At 38.1% G+C, this 15,857-nt stretch overlaps 1 protein-coding gene across 1 annotated transcript in view; it reads right to left on the reverse strand.

The window, feature by feature from the left end:
• The window catches only part of LOC131048031 (protein AE7-like 1), an 85,284-nt gene that overhangs the window by 53,932 nt on the left and 15,495 nt on the right, over window positions 1–15,857 (reverse strand). Inside the window, exon 3 of the mRNA XM_059207098.1 lies at window positions 6,606–6,705. Coding sequence (XP_059063081.1) covers window positions 6,606–6,705 — 100 coding nt within the window. The remainder of the gene's footprint in view (window positions 1–6,605; window positions 6,706–15,857) is intronic.

Here is a 15,857-nt window from a genome sequence, read left to right on the forward strand (position 1 = left end):
TTTATTTAGCATTTAGCTTTTTCTTTTTAGTTAATTAGCTTTTAAGCTTAATTTAGCTTTTAGCTCTTTTACTTTAACATTATGTTCTAATTATAGAACATCATCTTGTAACCTCTATATATATGTGTGTATATCGTTCGATGTAATTATCCGATTATTGAATCATTCATTCAATTTATTTTTCATGGTATCAGAGCATGGAAATTAAAAATTTCGAAAATTTTTGTTATTAAAATTTTTCGAAGTTTTTATTGAAGAGATTTTTTTTTTAACTTTTTTTTTAAAAAAAAACAGATTTTTTTCTCTTCCTGGGCAGTTTTTTTTTTTTGCAGGTAGAAAATTTTCCTAAGGTTTCTGCAATTTTCGACTAGAGTTTTGACCCTTCTGTTCAAGTCGAAATTTTATTTTGGTTGCAGATTCTTGGGTGAGTTTTTCGAGAGCTCAACTGGGTCATCGTCAGATTTTTTTGGGTGCATCGTTTTTCGTGCCTCGATTTTTGAGCCATCGGATCTGCATTCTGTTTTCAGATTCTTGGTGGGTTGTTCGAGAGCTTTTATGGGTTGGTCTCAGATTTTTCTGGGTGCCTCGTTTTCCCTGCCTCATTTTTAGTGCCAACAAATTTGCCTTGGAATTTAAAAACAGTTCACAATTTCTGCTATTTCTGTGGATGTTGGGATTTTTGCTGTTTCTTTGGCACCATTTATGCTGTTTTAAGTGTGCAGAAAATTTTAATTTTTGGGTTTTTTCCAAACCTCGAAATTTGTGCCTTGGAATTCATGCCAGAATTCTCCTATAGGGTTTCAGTTTTTTCAACAGCTATTTCTATTCTGATTTTTTTTTAAATCAAATTCTTCTGTCTCTTGCTTTCACTTAGTTGACCAAAATCAACCTCAATTTCCGTGATGGCATCATTAACCAACATCATGTTGGAACACAGTCAAAAGTTCAACGGCTGCAACTACAATAGCTGGAAACAGCGTATGCTTACCATCTTTGAGTATTGTTGCCTTGATCAGCTTGTTTTGGGCAAGGAATCTCGTCCTACAACAGCAGGTGATGATCAAGACAAACATGATGTGAAGAATCGAGAGGCTGTCATGCTTATCAAACTCTCTATCACAGATGATCAACTCCCACAGGTGCCTTCAGGTAAAACAGCAAAAGAGATTTAGGATCTTTTGAAGGATCTTCATGAAACGTCCGACAAGAGCCGAGCTTTCTTTCTGAAGAATATGTTGTTTTCTATCATGATGGATGGGAAGTCATCTATCCAGGCACATCTTACAAAGATCAAGGACATCCGTGATCAGTTAGAAGCTATAGGCCGAACTATGGTGGAAGAGGATATGGTGATCACGCTGAAAAGCCTTCCCAGATCCTACGAGCATTTCATTGATATGCTCAATATCTCCTCCACTAGTGTTGATTTGAAGTTTCCTGATCTTCACAACAAGCTGCTCCAACAGGATCGATGGAAGCAGCAATTTGGAAGCAGCGCTAGTTCATCCACTGAATAGGCTTTCACAGCCTCAACTTCGCATAAGTACAAGGGTAAAGCTTCGTCCTTCCAGCAGAAAGGACAAGGTCAAGGTCAACCTCAACAATCTTCCAAAAAGAAGAGCTTACAGTGTTCCTACTGTCATATATATGGCCATTTGGTGAAAGATTGTCGGAAATTGATAGCATCCCAGCAATCCAAATAGGGAGGGTCCAAGCAGAAAGCCAATTCTACCACGCATCCTGATCAGAAGGAATCTACCTTCTATGCGTTCATGGCCCAAACCTCCTCTGATGATGTTCAATCATCAACCTGGTACATTGACTCTGGAGCCTCTCGACATTTCACACATCGTCGGGATTGGTTTACAGAGTACATGCCTTTCACTGATTCAGTGATCTTTGGTGGAGGTGAAGAGTATACTGTTGTCGGCAAGGACAACGTTCAGATTTCATCTGGTGGGAGGGATTTAATATTCCTCAATGTATACTTTGTACCTGGTATGAAGCTCAATCTACTGTCAATCAGTCAGATTATGCAGCATTCACCACAACTGGATGTCGTCTTCGGGTTGCCATGGCAGCTAGGAGTACTTCCATCAGCACTCTTTGGCATCAACGATATGGGCATCTCAATGTCCACTATCTCTCTCAGTTGGTTCGAGAGGATCTAGTCATAGGATTACCTGAGATTCAAACTCAGAATCATGGAGTTTGCGGAGCGTGTCAAGTTGGAAAGCAGCATAGGACTCCGTTTTCAAATGGAGACACTTGGAGAGCATCCAAGGTCTTGCAACTCGTTCAAGCAGACATCTGTGGTCCCATGAACACTCCATCAGTCACTGGATGCAGGTATTTTCTATTATTTGTTGATGATTTCAGCAGACGCATGTGAGTTTATTTTCTTAAGCAAAAGTCAGAGGTGTTCACCATGTTTCAAACGTTTAAGGCCTTAGTGGAAAAAGAGTCTAGTTGTCAGATAGTCACTCTTGGGTCCGACAATGGAGGGGAATTTTGTTCTACAAAGTTCACCAACTTTTGTGCATCACATGGCATTAAGCATCAGCTTACCACACCTTACACCCCACAGCAGAACGGTGTTGTTGAGCGCAGGAACCGTACAGTCACTGAGATGGCTCAGTCTATGTTGGAGCATAGAAATGTTCCAAAACACTTTTGAGCAGAAGCAATCTTCACTGCAGTCTACCTTTTGAACCGGTCTCCCACAAAGGTCGTTAAGAAGATGACTCTAGAGGAAGCTTGGTCTGGCAGGAAGCCCAAAATCAGTCATTTGAAAGTTTTTGGCTCTACAGCTTATGTTTGGATTCCAGATGCCACGCGCACCAAACTGGATCCAAAGATTCAGAATTTGATGTTCATCGGCTACAGTGACAACCACAAGGCATATCGGTTGGTTGATATAGACACCAATCACCTCATATTCAGTCGAGATGTAGTATTTTATGAAGAAAGGGGGCCTTTTCAGCCTTCCTCTCCTGATTTGAGCACTGAGGATCACCCTCTAAAGGCTGTAAGTATGGGTGTTCGTCTTCCCTTAGCTCCACTTGATGGGAGGGATTTAGTTGACTCTGAAGTTGTGGGGTCTCCCAGGCATGACATTGCACCCCCTGACTTTCCTCAAGATCTTCTCGATCCACATCCAGATGAGCTTGCTCCAGATATTTCAGGCACTCTTCATCCTGCAGCAGATGTTGGTACTTCTACTCTCCGGCCTAAGTGGTGGGCCAAGACCATTGGTGATCTTCATGATGATGAGCTCATTGAGGGTAGATCCATTAGAGGTAAAAGCCAACAACACACAGTTAATTTTGCTCTTATGGCCAACATTCACAGTATTTATGAGCCTCAAACATATACAGAGGCTAAATGTGTACCTGAATGTGAAAAGGCTATGGCAGCAGAGCAACATAGTCTTCTGAAAAACAACACTTGGGTATTGTCTGATCTTCCTCCAGGAAAGAAGCCCATTGGCTGCAAATGGGTGTTTAAAGTCAAGTATAAAGCTGATGGAAGTCTTGATAAGTACAAGGCTCGGTTGGTGGCAAAAGGGTTTTCACAGAAGGAGGGCATCGACTATGAGGAGACATTTGCTCCCACAGCCAAGATGAGTACCATTAGGCTTGTCCTCGCTCTCTCAGCTCAATTTGGATGGAAAGTCCATCAAATGGACGTCAAGAGTGCCTTTCTCAATGGTGATTTGCAGGAAGAAGTCTACATGACGCAGCCTCCAAGTTTCAAGGTTGCCGGTAAGGAACACCAGGTATGTAGACTAGTCAAAGCACTCTATGGCCTCAAACAGGCTCCTCGTGCATGGTACATCAAAATTGATAAGTACTTGATTGATTAAGGCTTTTAGAAGAGTCCTTCAGATCCCAATTTGTATGTCAAACATACTAGTGATGATATTCTATTTCTACTTGTCTATGTTGATGATCTCATCATTACTGGCAATGCAACACATCTGATCATGTAGGTCAAACAGAATTTGTGTCAGCATTTTGATATGACAGATTTGGGACTTCCCATTATTGTCTCGATGTAGAGGTTTGGCAGACTGATAGGCACATATTCATTTCTCAGTCAAAGTATGCCAAGAGCCTACTAGATAAGTTTCGAATGCAAGATTGTAAACTTGCATCTACACCTATGGAGATAGGGCTCAAATTATCAGCCAAATCAGATTCACCTGTAGTGGATGAGTCTTCATTCAAGCAACTAGTGGGCAGCCTCATCTATCTCACCACCACTAGACCTGACATCAGTTATGCTGTGAGCTATATTTCCCGCTTCATGTCAGCCGAACATTGGGTTGCAGCGAAGCGTGTGCTTAGATATGTGAAGGGCACTCCTGATTTTGGCATTCTGTACAGTAGAAGCAAAGATCCTAGGCTGGTTGGTTTTACAGACTCAGATTGGGCAGGTTGTGTTGATGACAGAAAGTCAACTTCTAGGTATGTTTTCAGCTTGGGTACAATCACATGGACCAGCAACAAGCAACAAGCAGTAGCTCTTTCCTCGACCGAAGTAGAGTATCGGGGAACTGTTAAGGCAGCATGTGAGGCAATTTGGCTACGTAGGATGCTTGCAGACATGCAAATGTCTCAACCAGGACCTACTCCCTTGTTTTGTGATAATCAAGGGGTTCTAAAATTAGCCAAAAATCCAGTCTTCCATGAGCGGACAAAGCATGTGGAGCTTCATTGTCATTTCATCCGCCAGCATGTTGAAGATGGATCAGTGATACTGCAGTACATTCCTACAGAAGATCAAACTGCAAATATCCTCACCAAGTCCTTGAGCCCGGCAAAGTTTCTCAAATTTAGAGGGCAGCTTGGTGTGATAGATAGCATGACCATTAAGGGAGGGTATTAGAATATTTAATTATATTTTAGTCACCCATATTTAGTTCCTTGTTTAATGGTCATTTAACTTTTTAGTTAAATAGTTTTTAAGCTTTATTTAACATTTAGCTTTTTCTTTTTAATTAATTAGCTTTTAAGCTTTATTTAGCATTTAGCTTTTTCTTTTTAGTTAATTAGCTTTTAAGCTTAATTTAGCTTTTAGCTCTTTTACTTTAACGTTGTGTTCTAATTATAGAACATCGTCTTGTAACCTCTATATATACGTGTGTATATCGTTCAATGTAATTATCCAATTATTGAATCATTCATTCAATTTATTTTTCACCGGCAACTCAACAGGAGTGAATAATACTATAAAGCCCATAACAAGCTGAGTGCATATTAGCTAACTCACAGATGTAATAATTATTCTAACACCAATTGCCTCCCTGCATCTGGACTTGCCCATTTCTCCATACCAGCAGAATTATTTGATGTAGTTGAAAAGCGTGTTGGTTACAATTTTGCATATCCCCATGCTCTGTTGTGCATTGCATACAGCTACTGTGCTACATTTGGTGGTAGCAGATGCTAGATGAGTTACAACTTCAATTCAGAATTTGAGACTTGATTACATCATGCTTCAAATACACTGTTGTATTTAGTAATTAGCAACTTTGTCATAAGTCCAAAGCACTGAGTCAATCCAAAATTAAACTTGTCCTTGGGTGCATAACCGTAGCTACTTACTGCCAATTAAGCCTAGTTTCTTGTGCACCTAAGAAAAATGCTATTTCTATATCTCTCTGCTATGTGAGTGACATAATTTTATACACCCTGTGGCTCCTGCATTGCAAATTGAGTTAGTGGACATGAATCCTCTTCAGCCGTTTTAACAAATCTAAATAGGTCTCTATCAGTCCCAAACTATGTTGGGCTGTATTGAAGCAATCTTATCATAGGTCAGACTGTTTTTTCAAAATATCTTGAGAGGTTTTGTATACGTGGCTCTCTATGGAATATCACCAGTCTACATTATCCATGTAGTTTGTATGGTGTCCAGGTAACACTGTAACTGCCATGGGCCAAAAGACCATTCACTCTATCACGAAATCGTCATTCTTCAATCCAAATCACACTCTATCCAGTTAGGCAGCTACTTACTAGTTACCATTATAAACATGCACTGCATTGCCTTGTTCTATTATATTCTTTATCAAAAGCTGTTTATACACTCCTTTGATGAGTTTTAAAAGCATATTTATCACTACCATCAGCCCTTTCACACTCTAGTGTATATGAATATAATTTATGTATTCTTTACAGTGAATTTTCTATGCAGAAACTCTGCAACATTTGAAGTCGTTGTACTTTCTCCTGTTTTGATTCAAAGATCCTTTACAAATATAATTTATGTGTTTCTTTAAAATGATATTACTATGGAGAAACTCTGCAACATTTGAAGTCATTATACTTCCTCTTGTTTGATTCAAAGATCATCCTCTTGCAAGCTAGCCAAAAAAGTTCAGACAACCTGCTAGGCTAAATTGTTTGAATATGTATAAATAAATAATGATGTAAGCAATGTTATTTCACAAAATATATGGTTTGTTCTTGGTTTCTCTTTGGAAAGTGCATTAACAATGAAAAGAAGAATATAAATATATGCATGCCACTAAGCATACAAACATGATGTATTGAACTTTTACAATTAACAAAATTATTGAGGGAATAATGGTCCCTGACCTTGTAATGTGGAGGAAAACTCCGCATCAATTTAACTCGTAAACACAAACCAATAACTGCTGCCATACTGCAGTGTTGCACGGTTGGTGTGAATGTTATCCTGCAGTCATTATGCCAGAGGGTTATAGAGTCATAGAATACTAAAACCCCTTACAGTTAATTATTAGTCGGCACTTCTATTTTTGGAACCTCTGAAATGTGTTTTCTATTTTTCACATAATTCAATACAAGTGAACCGTGCTTCAAAAATCACAATGTTAACAAGAAACAATTATCCTTTTTGACCTATAGGTAGGTGTTCACAAAGAATCTTAGGAGACACTGAAATTGACTAGTGACTCCAATTCCAATACATACCATTAAACAACAATAATTTTCCAACAGTTTTGTTGTCCAGCATTTTTGCACAAACATAGTTAGGGGTTATAAAACCCTCCCATTTTTACGTCAACACTAATGAAACTAATATATGCATTACTCTTGCCTAAATGGTTTACAAAAATACAACCAAAACGGAAACTATTATAACTAAACTTAATCTAACCACAAAGTAAAATAAATAACAAAACGACCAATGTATCACACACAAATCTTGACCTTTGAGATACAGAAACAATGTAGACTAAAATGTACTTAGAGCATTCAATTCGCTCTGCTTTGATTATAAACTGCTCAAAATGAAAATAACAGAAATCAAGATTTATTAAGGAATAATGCAAGAAATATATGTTGAAGACTAAATTACTTAATTGGTATATCACTAAATACCAAAAGTTCAATATTTCAATTAGTGAATACAGTCAAACTCTGCAATGGAATTTAATTAATGCAATAGTTTCTGCTATGTGATCACAGAGATAGTTTCTAAGCCTGCCCTTCTTTTCTCTGTAGTGACTCTTTTTAATGTTTCAGTTTTTTGCTCCAATCGAATAGTAGGCTCTCTGATCATAACCACTTTTTAAGCTGCTCACCAGTCTAGCACCAAAGCTTATTAACTTGGTGTATTTTAAAAAACACAAGCAATGAAATGCCCAAGCATGTCAGTTCGGACTTGTATCTGAGAGATATTTGAAAAAGCTGAACATACCAAAGAGTCATCATGCAACCTGATAAATATGATGGAAACACTGATAAAGAGTCATAGGCTGAGTTGGTGTAGGTGACAACAGGTACCTCCCCTAGTGTTTGGGCTACCTTCCTCTAAAGTGCAACTATGTGTGATAGAGAATAATAGGAAATGAAAAAAATTGGATTCTCTAGAACACTAGAAGCAGTGAGAGATCTTTTATTGTGGGCACTTCTACAGACATACTTCCTGATTGCACAGCTACAACTGAAGGTGCAACAAAAGTATCCAGTTGAGGATCCTCTTGAAACAAACCAGCTGCACTTGACACTAGAAACAAAGGTAGACGATCTTTTACTGTGGGCACTTCTACAGAGATACTTCCTGATTGTGTAGCTATAACTGAAGGTGCAGCAAATGTATCCAGTCGAGGATCCTCTTGAAACAAACCAGCTGCACTTGACCTCGTAATTATACCTACATTATCCTGAGCATCCTTGTAAATTAAATCTGTGGTAACTATTGATGTTGATATTCAAGATTTTAGGCCATGGGGATAATAAATGCCAAATTATATTTCTCATGGGATCCCACCTCAGATTTTCAACTTTATCGAATAATAACCATTGGTTTCATTTCCCTTAGTTCAATGGCTAAGGGAAATGAAACCAATATCCACTAATGGTCATAGCTAACTTTGGAAAAATCAATAGTGCTCTCTCTTACTGTACAAGCTAAATCTGTTGAAATTTGATAACAATTCTCAAATACCACTAGTCTTTTTGGAACATAAAACAAAAGTTGGTGAGATGCTTCCAAAGTACCTCCAATTCTTATAAAATTCCATTGCAATACAAAAACCAACTCCATGTAAGGATTAAGGTGCCATTTACTTCGCAATCTTGTGCATAATTCTTGTTTTGAAGATTTAAGGAAAAGAAAACATGGAAGAAGATTGGATGACCTTGAAGAAATCAAATTCATGTTGGGAAAAAGTGGGACAAATCATAACTAGTTTGAAGAAAGACATTGATGATTATAGAAGATCTAGATGGTTGTCGTTGGGGTATTACAATTAGACTGGATCTATCAAACCCAATAGTTAAATTGGATGATAGATTTATTGAATTTTTTAAAACTTTGAAAAAAGTTCTATTGTTCAAGAAGAATATTTGGAAATACTAGTTAATATAAGAAAATTAAGGAGAGATGAAATAGAAAAAGAAGAGAATATTAAATTTAATTTGGGAGGAGAATTGTGTTCATTAACTAGTGAGATGATGTTAACAAATAAAAAGATGAAGAGATGTTTTGAAGAGTCACAACTCTCAAACTAGAACCCATCCCCCAAGCCATACAAGAGTAGAAGAATTATGGTAGAAGAGATATTGCAAAACAAAAAAACAAGAGATAAAGAGGATAAAGAAGTAGATTAGGAAGAAATCCTTGGGAAAGAATACTTTGACATAAAATTAGCAAGAAATGAGGGCAGAGAATATAAACCCCATATAATAAAAAGTGTGAAGAAAGAAAAGGAAGAGAAAAGAAGTCCACAAATCCGCAAAACCTAAAACAGAGAAGAAAGTGAGCAAAATGGAATCATAAATCAAAATCAAAATATTTTGCAAATGATACTAAAAAGGCCATGGAACACATATTCCTATTGGAATCACTGTGGGAAAGATGAGAAATTGAAAAGAATAAGCAAAAGCTATTAGATTTTGTATCTTCCTTGCGGAAGGATGTGCTGGATTTTTATAAGAAAACTTATCTGAAACACGAGAACTGTTGGGATGAAGTGAACCAAGATTTCTTAGCAAACTTTAACACTCTAGACATCCCTACAGAGAGTATTAGTAAAATGAGGGACTTATTGCAAAGAGAAGATGAATCTATGAAGGCTTATGACAAAAGATTTGAAGAAGTATGTCACAAATTGGAGGAACCACTATAAGAACAACAAAAGATTAAATGGTTTATCTCTGAACTACAGAGAGACATAAGAGTAACATTGAATGGAAGGATATTTGATTCCTATACAAATCTGATCACAATGGCATACTGCAAAAAAAGCTCAAACATGGCAGAAACTATAGAAAGATGACACAAAGGAGACTAGCAGTAGAACAACTAAAAATACAAAATGGCATTTTAGCAAGAGGAGAGGCGAAGAAAACTAAGGAGATTTGGTGCACACATTGTTCAAGGGAAAGCCACATCCAGAATGACTGCCCTAAAGCTCAAGGAGAAAGAACTGCACCAACATTACATGTAGAACTAAAAAACACACCAATTAAAACAAATTTATTATATTGTGGAACTTGCAAAGAATAGGATAGCCACCTCACTGAGAATTATCCTGCAAATCAATTTCAAGTCCACAATGTAGTAAATCACCTTAATCCAAGATGCCCAATGAACAGTAACTCTGATGCAAAGATACAAATATAGCATGTGTCAAAGGACTTGCGAGAGGCCCCTTGTATAATAATGATGCAGGATACAAACAACCACCTTGGAGGGACAATTGAAATGGCTTATGCATTGGAAGATAGCCCACCACAAGCTTACATTGAAGATAATAGACAATCAAACTATAAGGAAGAGAACCTAGTAGAAACAATCATTTGAGAAATAATGCTACTTGCCATAACTTTGAGAAGGTAGGCCATTATGTTACTAAATGTTGGGCCAAGAAGAAGAAGTGTCCATTTTGCAAAGATGGTTCTCGTGACATATTTACATGTGACAACGCACAACAATTTTACCAGAATGCAACATCACAATCCAAAAGTGATGATCTACAAGGACATAGAGGAGCTAGGGTATTTAGAAGAATGCCACCACAAAGAGTAAGAGGTAGTCAAAGAGTAGATTTTTGATACATCAAATGGAGAATGTTCCAATGAAGAACAACAAATGCAAACCAAGAAGAACAAGTTTGGAACTAAGGAAAATAAGACTATACTTTTGACTAGACAAGAAACTGTTACCAAAAAGAATAAAAAAAAGCAAACTGAAGGAGTGGGTGAGGAATTATGTCTAGAAGAAGGGAAATTCGACTACTTCCGACCGAGCAAACACCAACATGATAGAGTGGTAGAGAATACCAAACAACAAATTATACAACAAAATGATGGCATAGCCTGTTTCTACGCAAAAGTTATGATGTTGAAGAATTAGCCTCTTTAGCCAGCAAAACAACCTCCTAGTCAAACTAAAATAGTTGGGGAAGTATTGGAATAAGCAGAAACAGTAACAAATCCATCAACCCACTAAGGACCAGAACTAGAAGAACGACCCTTGATAGAATTTTATCGTGTCCAACTTGTTGTTATAACTTATATACAATGAGAAATAATAAAAACTCTTCGCCTTTATCTAAACCCATCAAAGTCACCCAGCTTCTAAATAAATCATTGAACATAAACAATCAACAGCTAGATTCCTACAAATCAATCAATTAAAGATCAATGGGAAAGTTGGTTACCATCAGGTTTAGGTGGGGGATCATTAATCTAAACATACGATTGTTCATCAAAGAATTTCCGTCATCGGGCCAAGCCTGACGTAAAACTTCTTGATTCCCCTTTAATCTAAGTAAAGTTGTATACAGAGGATCCCTTCCCTATCAACAAGCATAGTCTCATTCCTGTCCTCAACATCCTCTATTTCGCCAAAACCTCTTTCTGCCTCCCTCCATGCTCAATTTGAAATTTTTATTACTTCCTCACAATGGCTAATACACCTTCATTACATGGATAATTTCATTACTTCTCCTCTGTTGATTATTTTGTCATTGATGTCAAAGGTTTGTTGAAAAGAGAATTGCAATGAAATACTTGTCAAGCTGCTGATTATTCATCCGATTTTCATAAGCTACCTGGTTGAGCTACTTTGTTGTGTGCTTGGGCTACTTGGTTGCATGGTTTAACTACTTGGTTGTGTGCTTGAGCTACTTGGCTACCTAGTTGAGCTCCTTGGTCGTGTGTACTTTAGCCACTTGGTTGCCTAGTTGAGCTACTTAGTTACCTAGTTGAGCTACTTGGTTGTATGCTTGAGCTGCTTGGGTGTCTAATTGAGCTGGCTGTTTGTCCACTTCACCTACTTAGTCAGCTTATCTGCCATCTCAGCATTTGAAGGTTGATTTTTATAGGCGTGTCGATTTACCTTATTCATGGGTTGTGATAGCTTGAAAATGGTGGGTCAGCAGCATCAAATTTTTATGTCAGATTTTATCCTTACATAGGTGCGATGGCCTGCAGAGTTGTAACGCTTTGGAATGGGCAGCTTCAAACATTTATAACGTCTTTATGAACCGACAAAAAAAATTTAATGATATCATGGATGCAGAGGTCTTCGTTTTTTTCTTATCTCTATTTAAGACGTGTGTTGGCATAACTGATGAAGATAATAATGGGGAGATTGTTGGCAGGAGATGTTGATGAGATGAAGATGACCGGAAAAGTTGATGGAGATTGTTGACTAGATGATGATGATATAGTTGTAAGTTGTTTGATGACTTTATTTGTGTTGTCATTGATGGCAACCATGTTTGCTTAATCATCTAAGTCGTCTAGACCTAACGGTATAGCCTAACAGTAGTGGAACCGGTTGACAGCAAGGTAAACAGGAACAGAGCGATGATCAAGAGACTGGTACGGACGATTGAAGACGAGTTAGACGTTGCGGTTTTATAGGAGTGTTGAAGATAGGAACATGCACCTATGTTCCAAACCGCATCAGCAGATTCAGACTATTAAGTGAGTTATGATTGACTGTTGTGAAGTTTGTGAAGAAGAATGTATACTGGCAACAAATCTTTAACCAGTAATGATTTAAGGTTTGGCAGTGGATCTTATCATGATCATAACTTAGTGATGACGTGTCAAAATCCATGTGTTAAGACTGTATTTGAGCGCGTACAAAGATCGGATTTCTTGGGAAACAACAAAGTGCTTAGGAGAATGTGACAAGGGTTTGATTGCTTATCAAATCGATGTGCGGTGATCATTCAACGGTGGAAATTGTCTAGAAATTTGTTGTAATGATCTATAATGTATTTTGGCAGATTGTTTTGCTGCGCTAAATGTAAATTCATTGTATTTTGAATGTAGTTAGGGTTATGTAGCTGACCTAACTGAAAAGTGTATTTAGGGCTAGTTGGAGAAGAGATTTTGTGTCAATGATTTGAAAAGGTGTTCTCGAACCAAATTGAAGTGTATGCATGTGTGTAGCAAAGTTGTGATGAAAAGGATTTGTACTAGCAAGCAACGAAGTGTTGTAATCAGATCATTTGCATTGTTGTTCCTTAACAGTTACATCAATTTGAAATCCCTTAACCGGGTAGATCCTAACAGGTTTTACATTGTAAATCCCTTCACCGGGTGGCTAATTAACTTGAGTTTGAAATCCTCTAACAAGGTTACTCCTAACAGGGTAGAGCTCCTAACAGGGCTGAGGCAAAATCCCTTAACCAGGTGACTCCTAACAGGGTCTACTCTTAACTGGGCATATTGTAAGCTCTTAACCAGGCTAGGCCTTTAACCGGGCGCATTCCAAAAGAGTGCAAACATTTTGTAGGTGGTAATTCCCACCGTGGTTTTTCCCAATTGGCTTTCCACGTGAAAAATCTCTGTGTTCATGTGGTGTTTGCATTGTTGATTTGTGCATTTGATATCTTAACTATGTTTGCATAATGATGAACACTTGAGTGAATGGTTTGGTAAATCTGCTTAAGAAGATTGTTTGAGTAGTTACCAGTAAAGGTTTTTGAAGTATTGCAGAATTGTTTTACTACTGATTCACTCCCCCCCCTCTCAGTAGTAACTGGATCCTCATAATAACAATTTGTATCAAAGCCTAATTCCCTTAAAGGCTTAACCGCTTGGGAAGGATCTCTAAAGCTAACATGGGGGAAGGTTCAATGAGTTACAAAGAGTTTTCAAACAAGTTTGCAGAATCTGAAGAAGCCCTTGGTGAACTAAGGGTCAAGTACAAAGCTTCATTGGCTAAGAGAAGAGAGTTGGCTAAGCAATTGTTAAAATACAGTTCATCTAAGGAAGCAAACATTGATGCCTTGTCTAATGAGGTGGAAAAGCTTAATGATGATAAGACAAATCCAAGGAGAGAGTTGGAAGCCCTTACCATCAGGATGAGCCAAGAGTTGGAAGCCAGAAGGACAGCTAAAGACACAATAAGAGATAAGGAGGATGAGATCGTTAAGCTGAACCGGGAGATTGGTACCTTGCATGCACATCTTCATGAGGAAAAGGAAGAAAAAGAGGAAATACAAGCTGATCTAGACATGGTTGTCTCTTAGAGAAAGTCTCACAAAGAAGAATGAGGAAGTTACCAAGGAGTTGGCTGATACAAATAAGTTACTAGCTAAATTCAACAAGAGCACTACAATGCTTGATGAGCATATTCGGATACAAAGGCAGAAAGGAGATACACATGGCTTGAAATACACAACCTTTGGACCAGGAGAGCCATTTGGTACCAAGGACACCATGCATGAAGCCAAATCTGCACCAAACACCAAGAAAAACAACGGTAAGAGAACCTACAAACCAGTATGTTTTAACTGTCATAAGGTAGGTCATACTGCAAATGTTTGTAGAAGTAGATCCAGTACTTTTGATGGATATTGCTTCAATTACAACAAGTATGGGCATAGAGCTATTGAATGCAGGTCAAGGGTGAACAATCAGAGATCTTACATGGATCAGAGGTCTAATGATGAATGGCAGAGATCTTACAATGACCAGAGAAACCCTACTTGGCAGAGATCTTACAATGACCGGAGGAACCCTAGTTGGCAGAGACCTTATGTGAACCGGTCTTGTCCATATGATATCGAGAATAGATGGAATGTGACATGTTCAATCCGTCACAACTATGGTCATGTAGCTATGAATTGTCGGAGAAGAATTGGTAGAAGCAATGATGGACCCTGGAGAGCGTCTAGAATGGCATGTTTCCACTGTCACAAACTGAGACACATTGCAAGATTTTGTAGAGCTTGAATGAACAAACCGGTTAATCAGTCTGTTGACCGGAAAAGAAAAAAAAGAAGGTAGATGTGGAAGAAACCAGAAGTGAGATGAATAAGATATGGAGGAAGAAAAGTGAGGAGAAATCATCGGAGGACTCCAATTCTTCACCTGGTGTGGAGAATCTCTCACTAGAAAACTAAGCTATGATGAAGCTTAGGGGGAGCATATTGTCAGATCCATTTCCGAACCCCCTAAATGGTATGCGGTAAGTCAAATCTACATATTTTGCTGCAATATGATGTTATGAAGTGATTTTGAGATGAAACCTGTAAATTGGATGAGATATGTGAACCGGTAGCAAGTTCTAGAGTTGAACGGTGATTAGGGTATGTTCAACCGGTTTAGCAAAAGGCAAATAAAAATGTGTTTTGCAGTCTCATTTCTCACTTAGCATTTTTGAGAGCACATCTAGAGAGCGACTTTGACTGCTACTTTGGCGAAGTTGATAGCAGATTGTGAAGATTTGCGGAAAAGTGAATCGGTGGAAGAGCATTCAGACCAGAAACCCTAGTTGCGAAGAGGTCTGATGCAGTAGAAAAATAGAAGATAATGATCATTGAACCGGAAGTTCAAAATGATGCAAAGCATAACAGTGTGGAGGATACTGCCCAACCGGATGAAGATGAAGAAGAAGAACAAGAAGAAACTTCTACATCGGAACCAGTTATACCTAGATATGTAAAGTTGAATCACTCTGCAGATCAGATAATTGGAGACAGGAATGTTGGAGTACAAACAAGAAGAAAGATCAAAGAAAGTGTTTGTCTGATTTCCACAGTTGAACCTAAGGCAGTGAGGGAAGCTCTCAAGGATGATGATTGGATAAAGGCTATGAATGAAGAGTTTGATCAAATAGAGAAGAACACTTGGTCACTTGTCCCCAGACCAGTTGATAAAAATGCGATTGGTACTAAGTGGGTGTTTAGAAACAAATTGAATGAAGATAATGAAATGATTAGGAACAAGGTTGGACTAGTTTGCAAAGGATATGCACAAGAAGGTGAGGATTATGGAGAAATCTTTGCACCGATTGCTAGACTTGAAGGAGTAAAAATGCTACTTGCATTTGCAGCATTCAAAGGATTCAAGGTATACCAAATGGATGTAAAGTCTGCATTTTTTAATGGA

This window comes from Cryptomeria japonica, chromosome 6 (assembly GCF_030272615.1).
Source record: "Cryptomeria japonica chromosome 6, Sugi_1.0, whole genome shotgun sequence".
In the NCBI taxonomy this organism is placed as follows: Eukaryota; Viridiplantae; Streptophyta; class Pinopsida; order Cupressales; family Cupressaceae; genus Cryptomeria; species Cryptomeria japonica.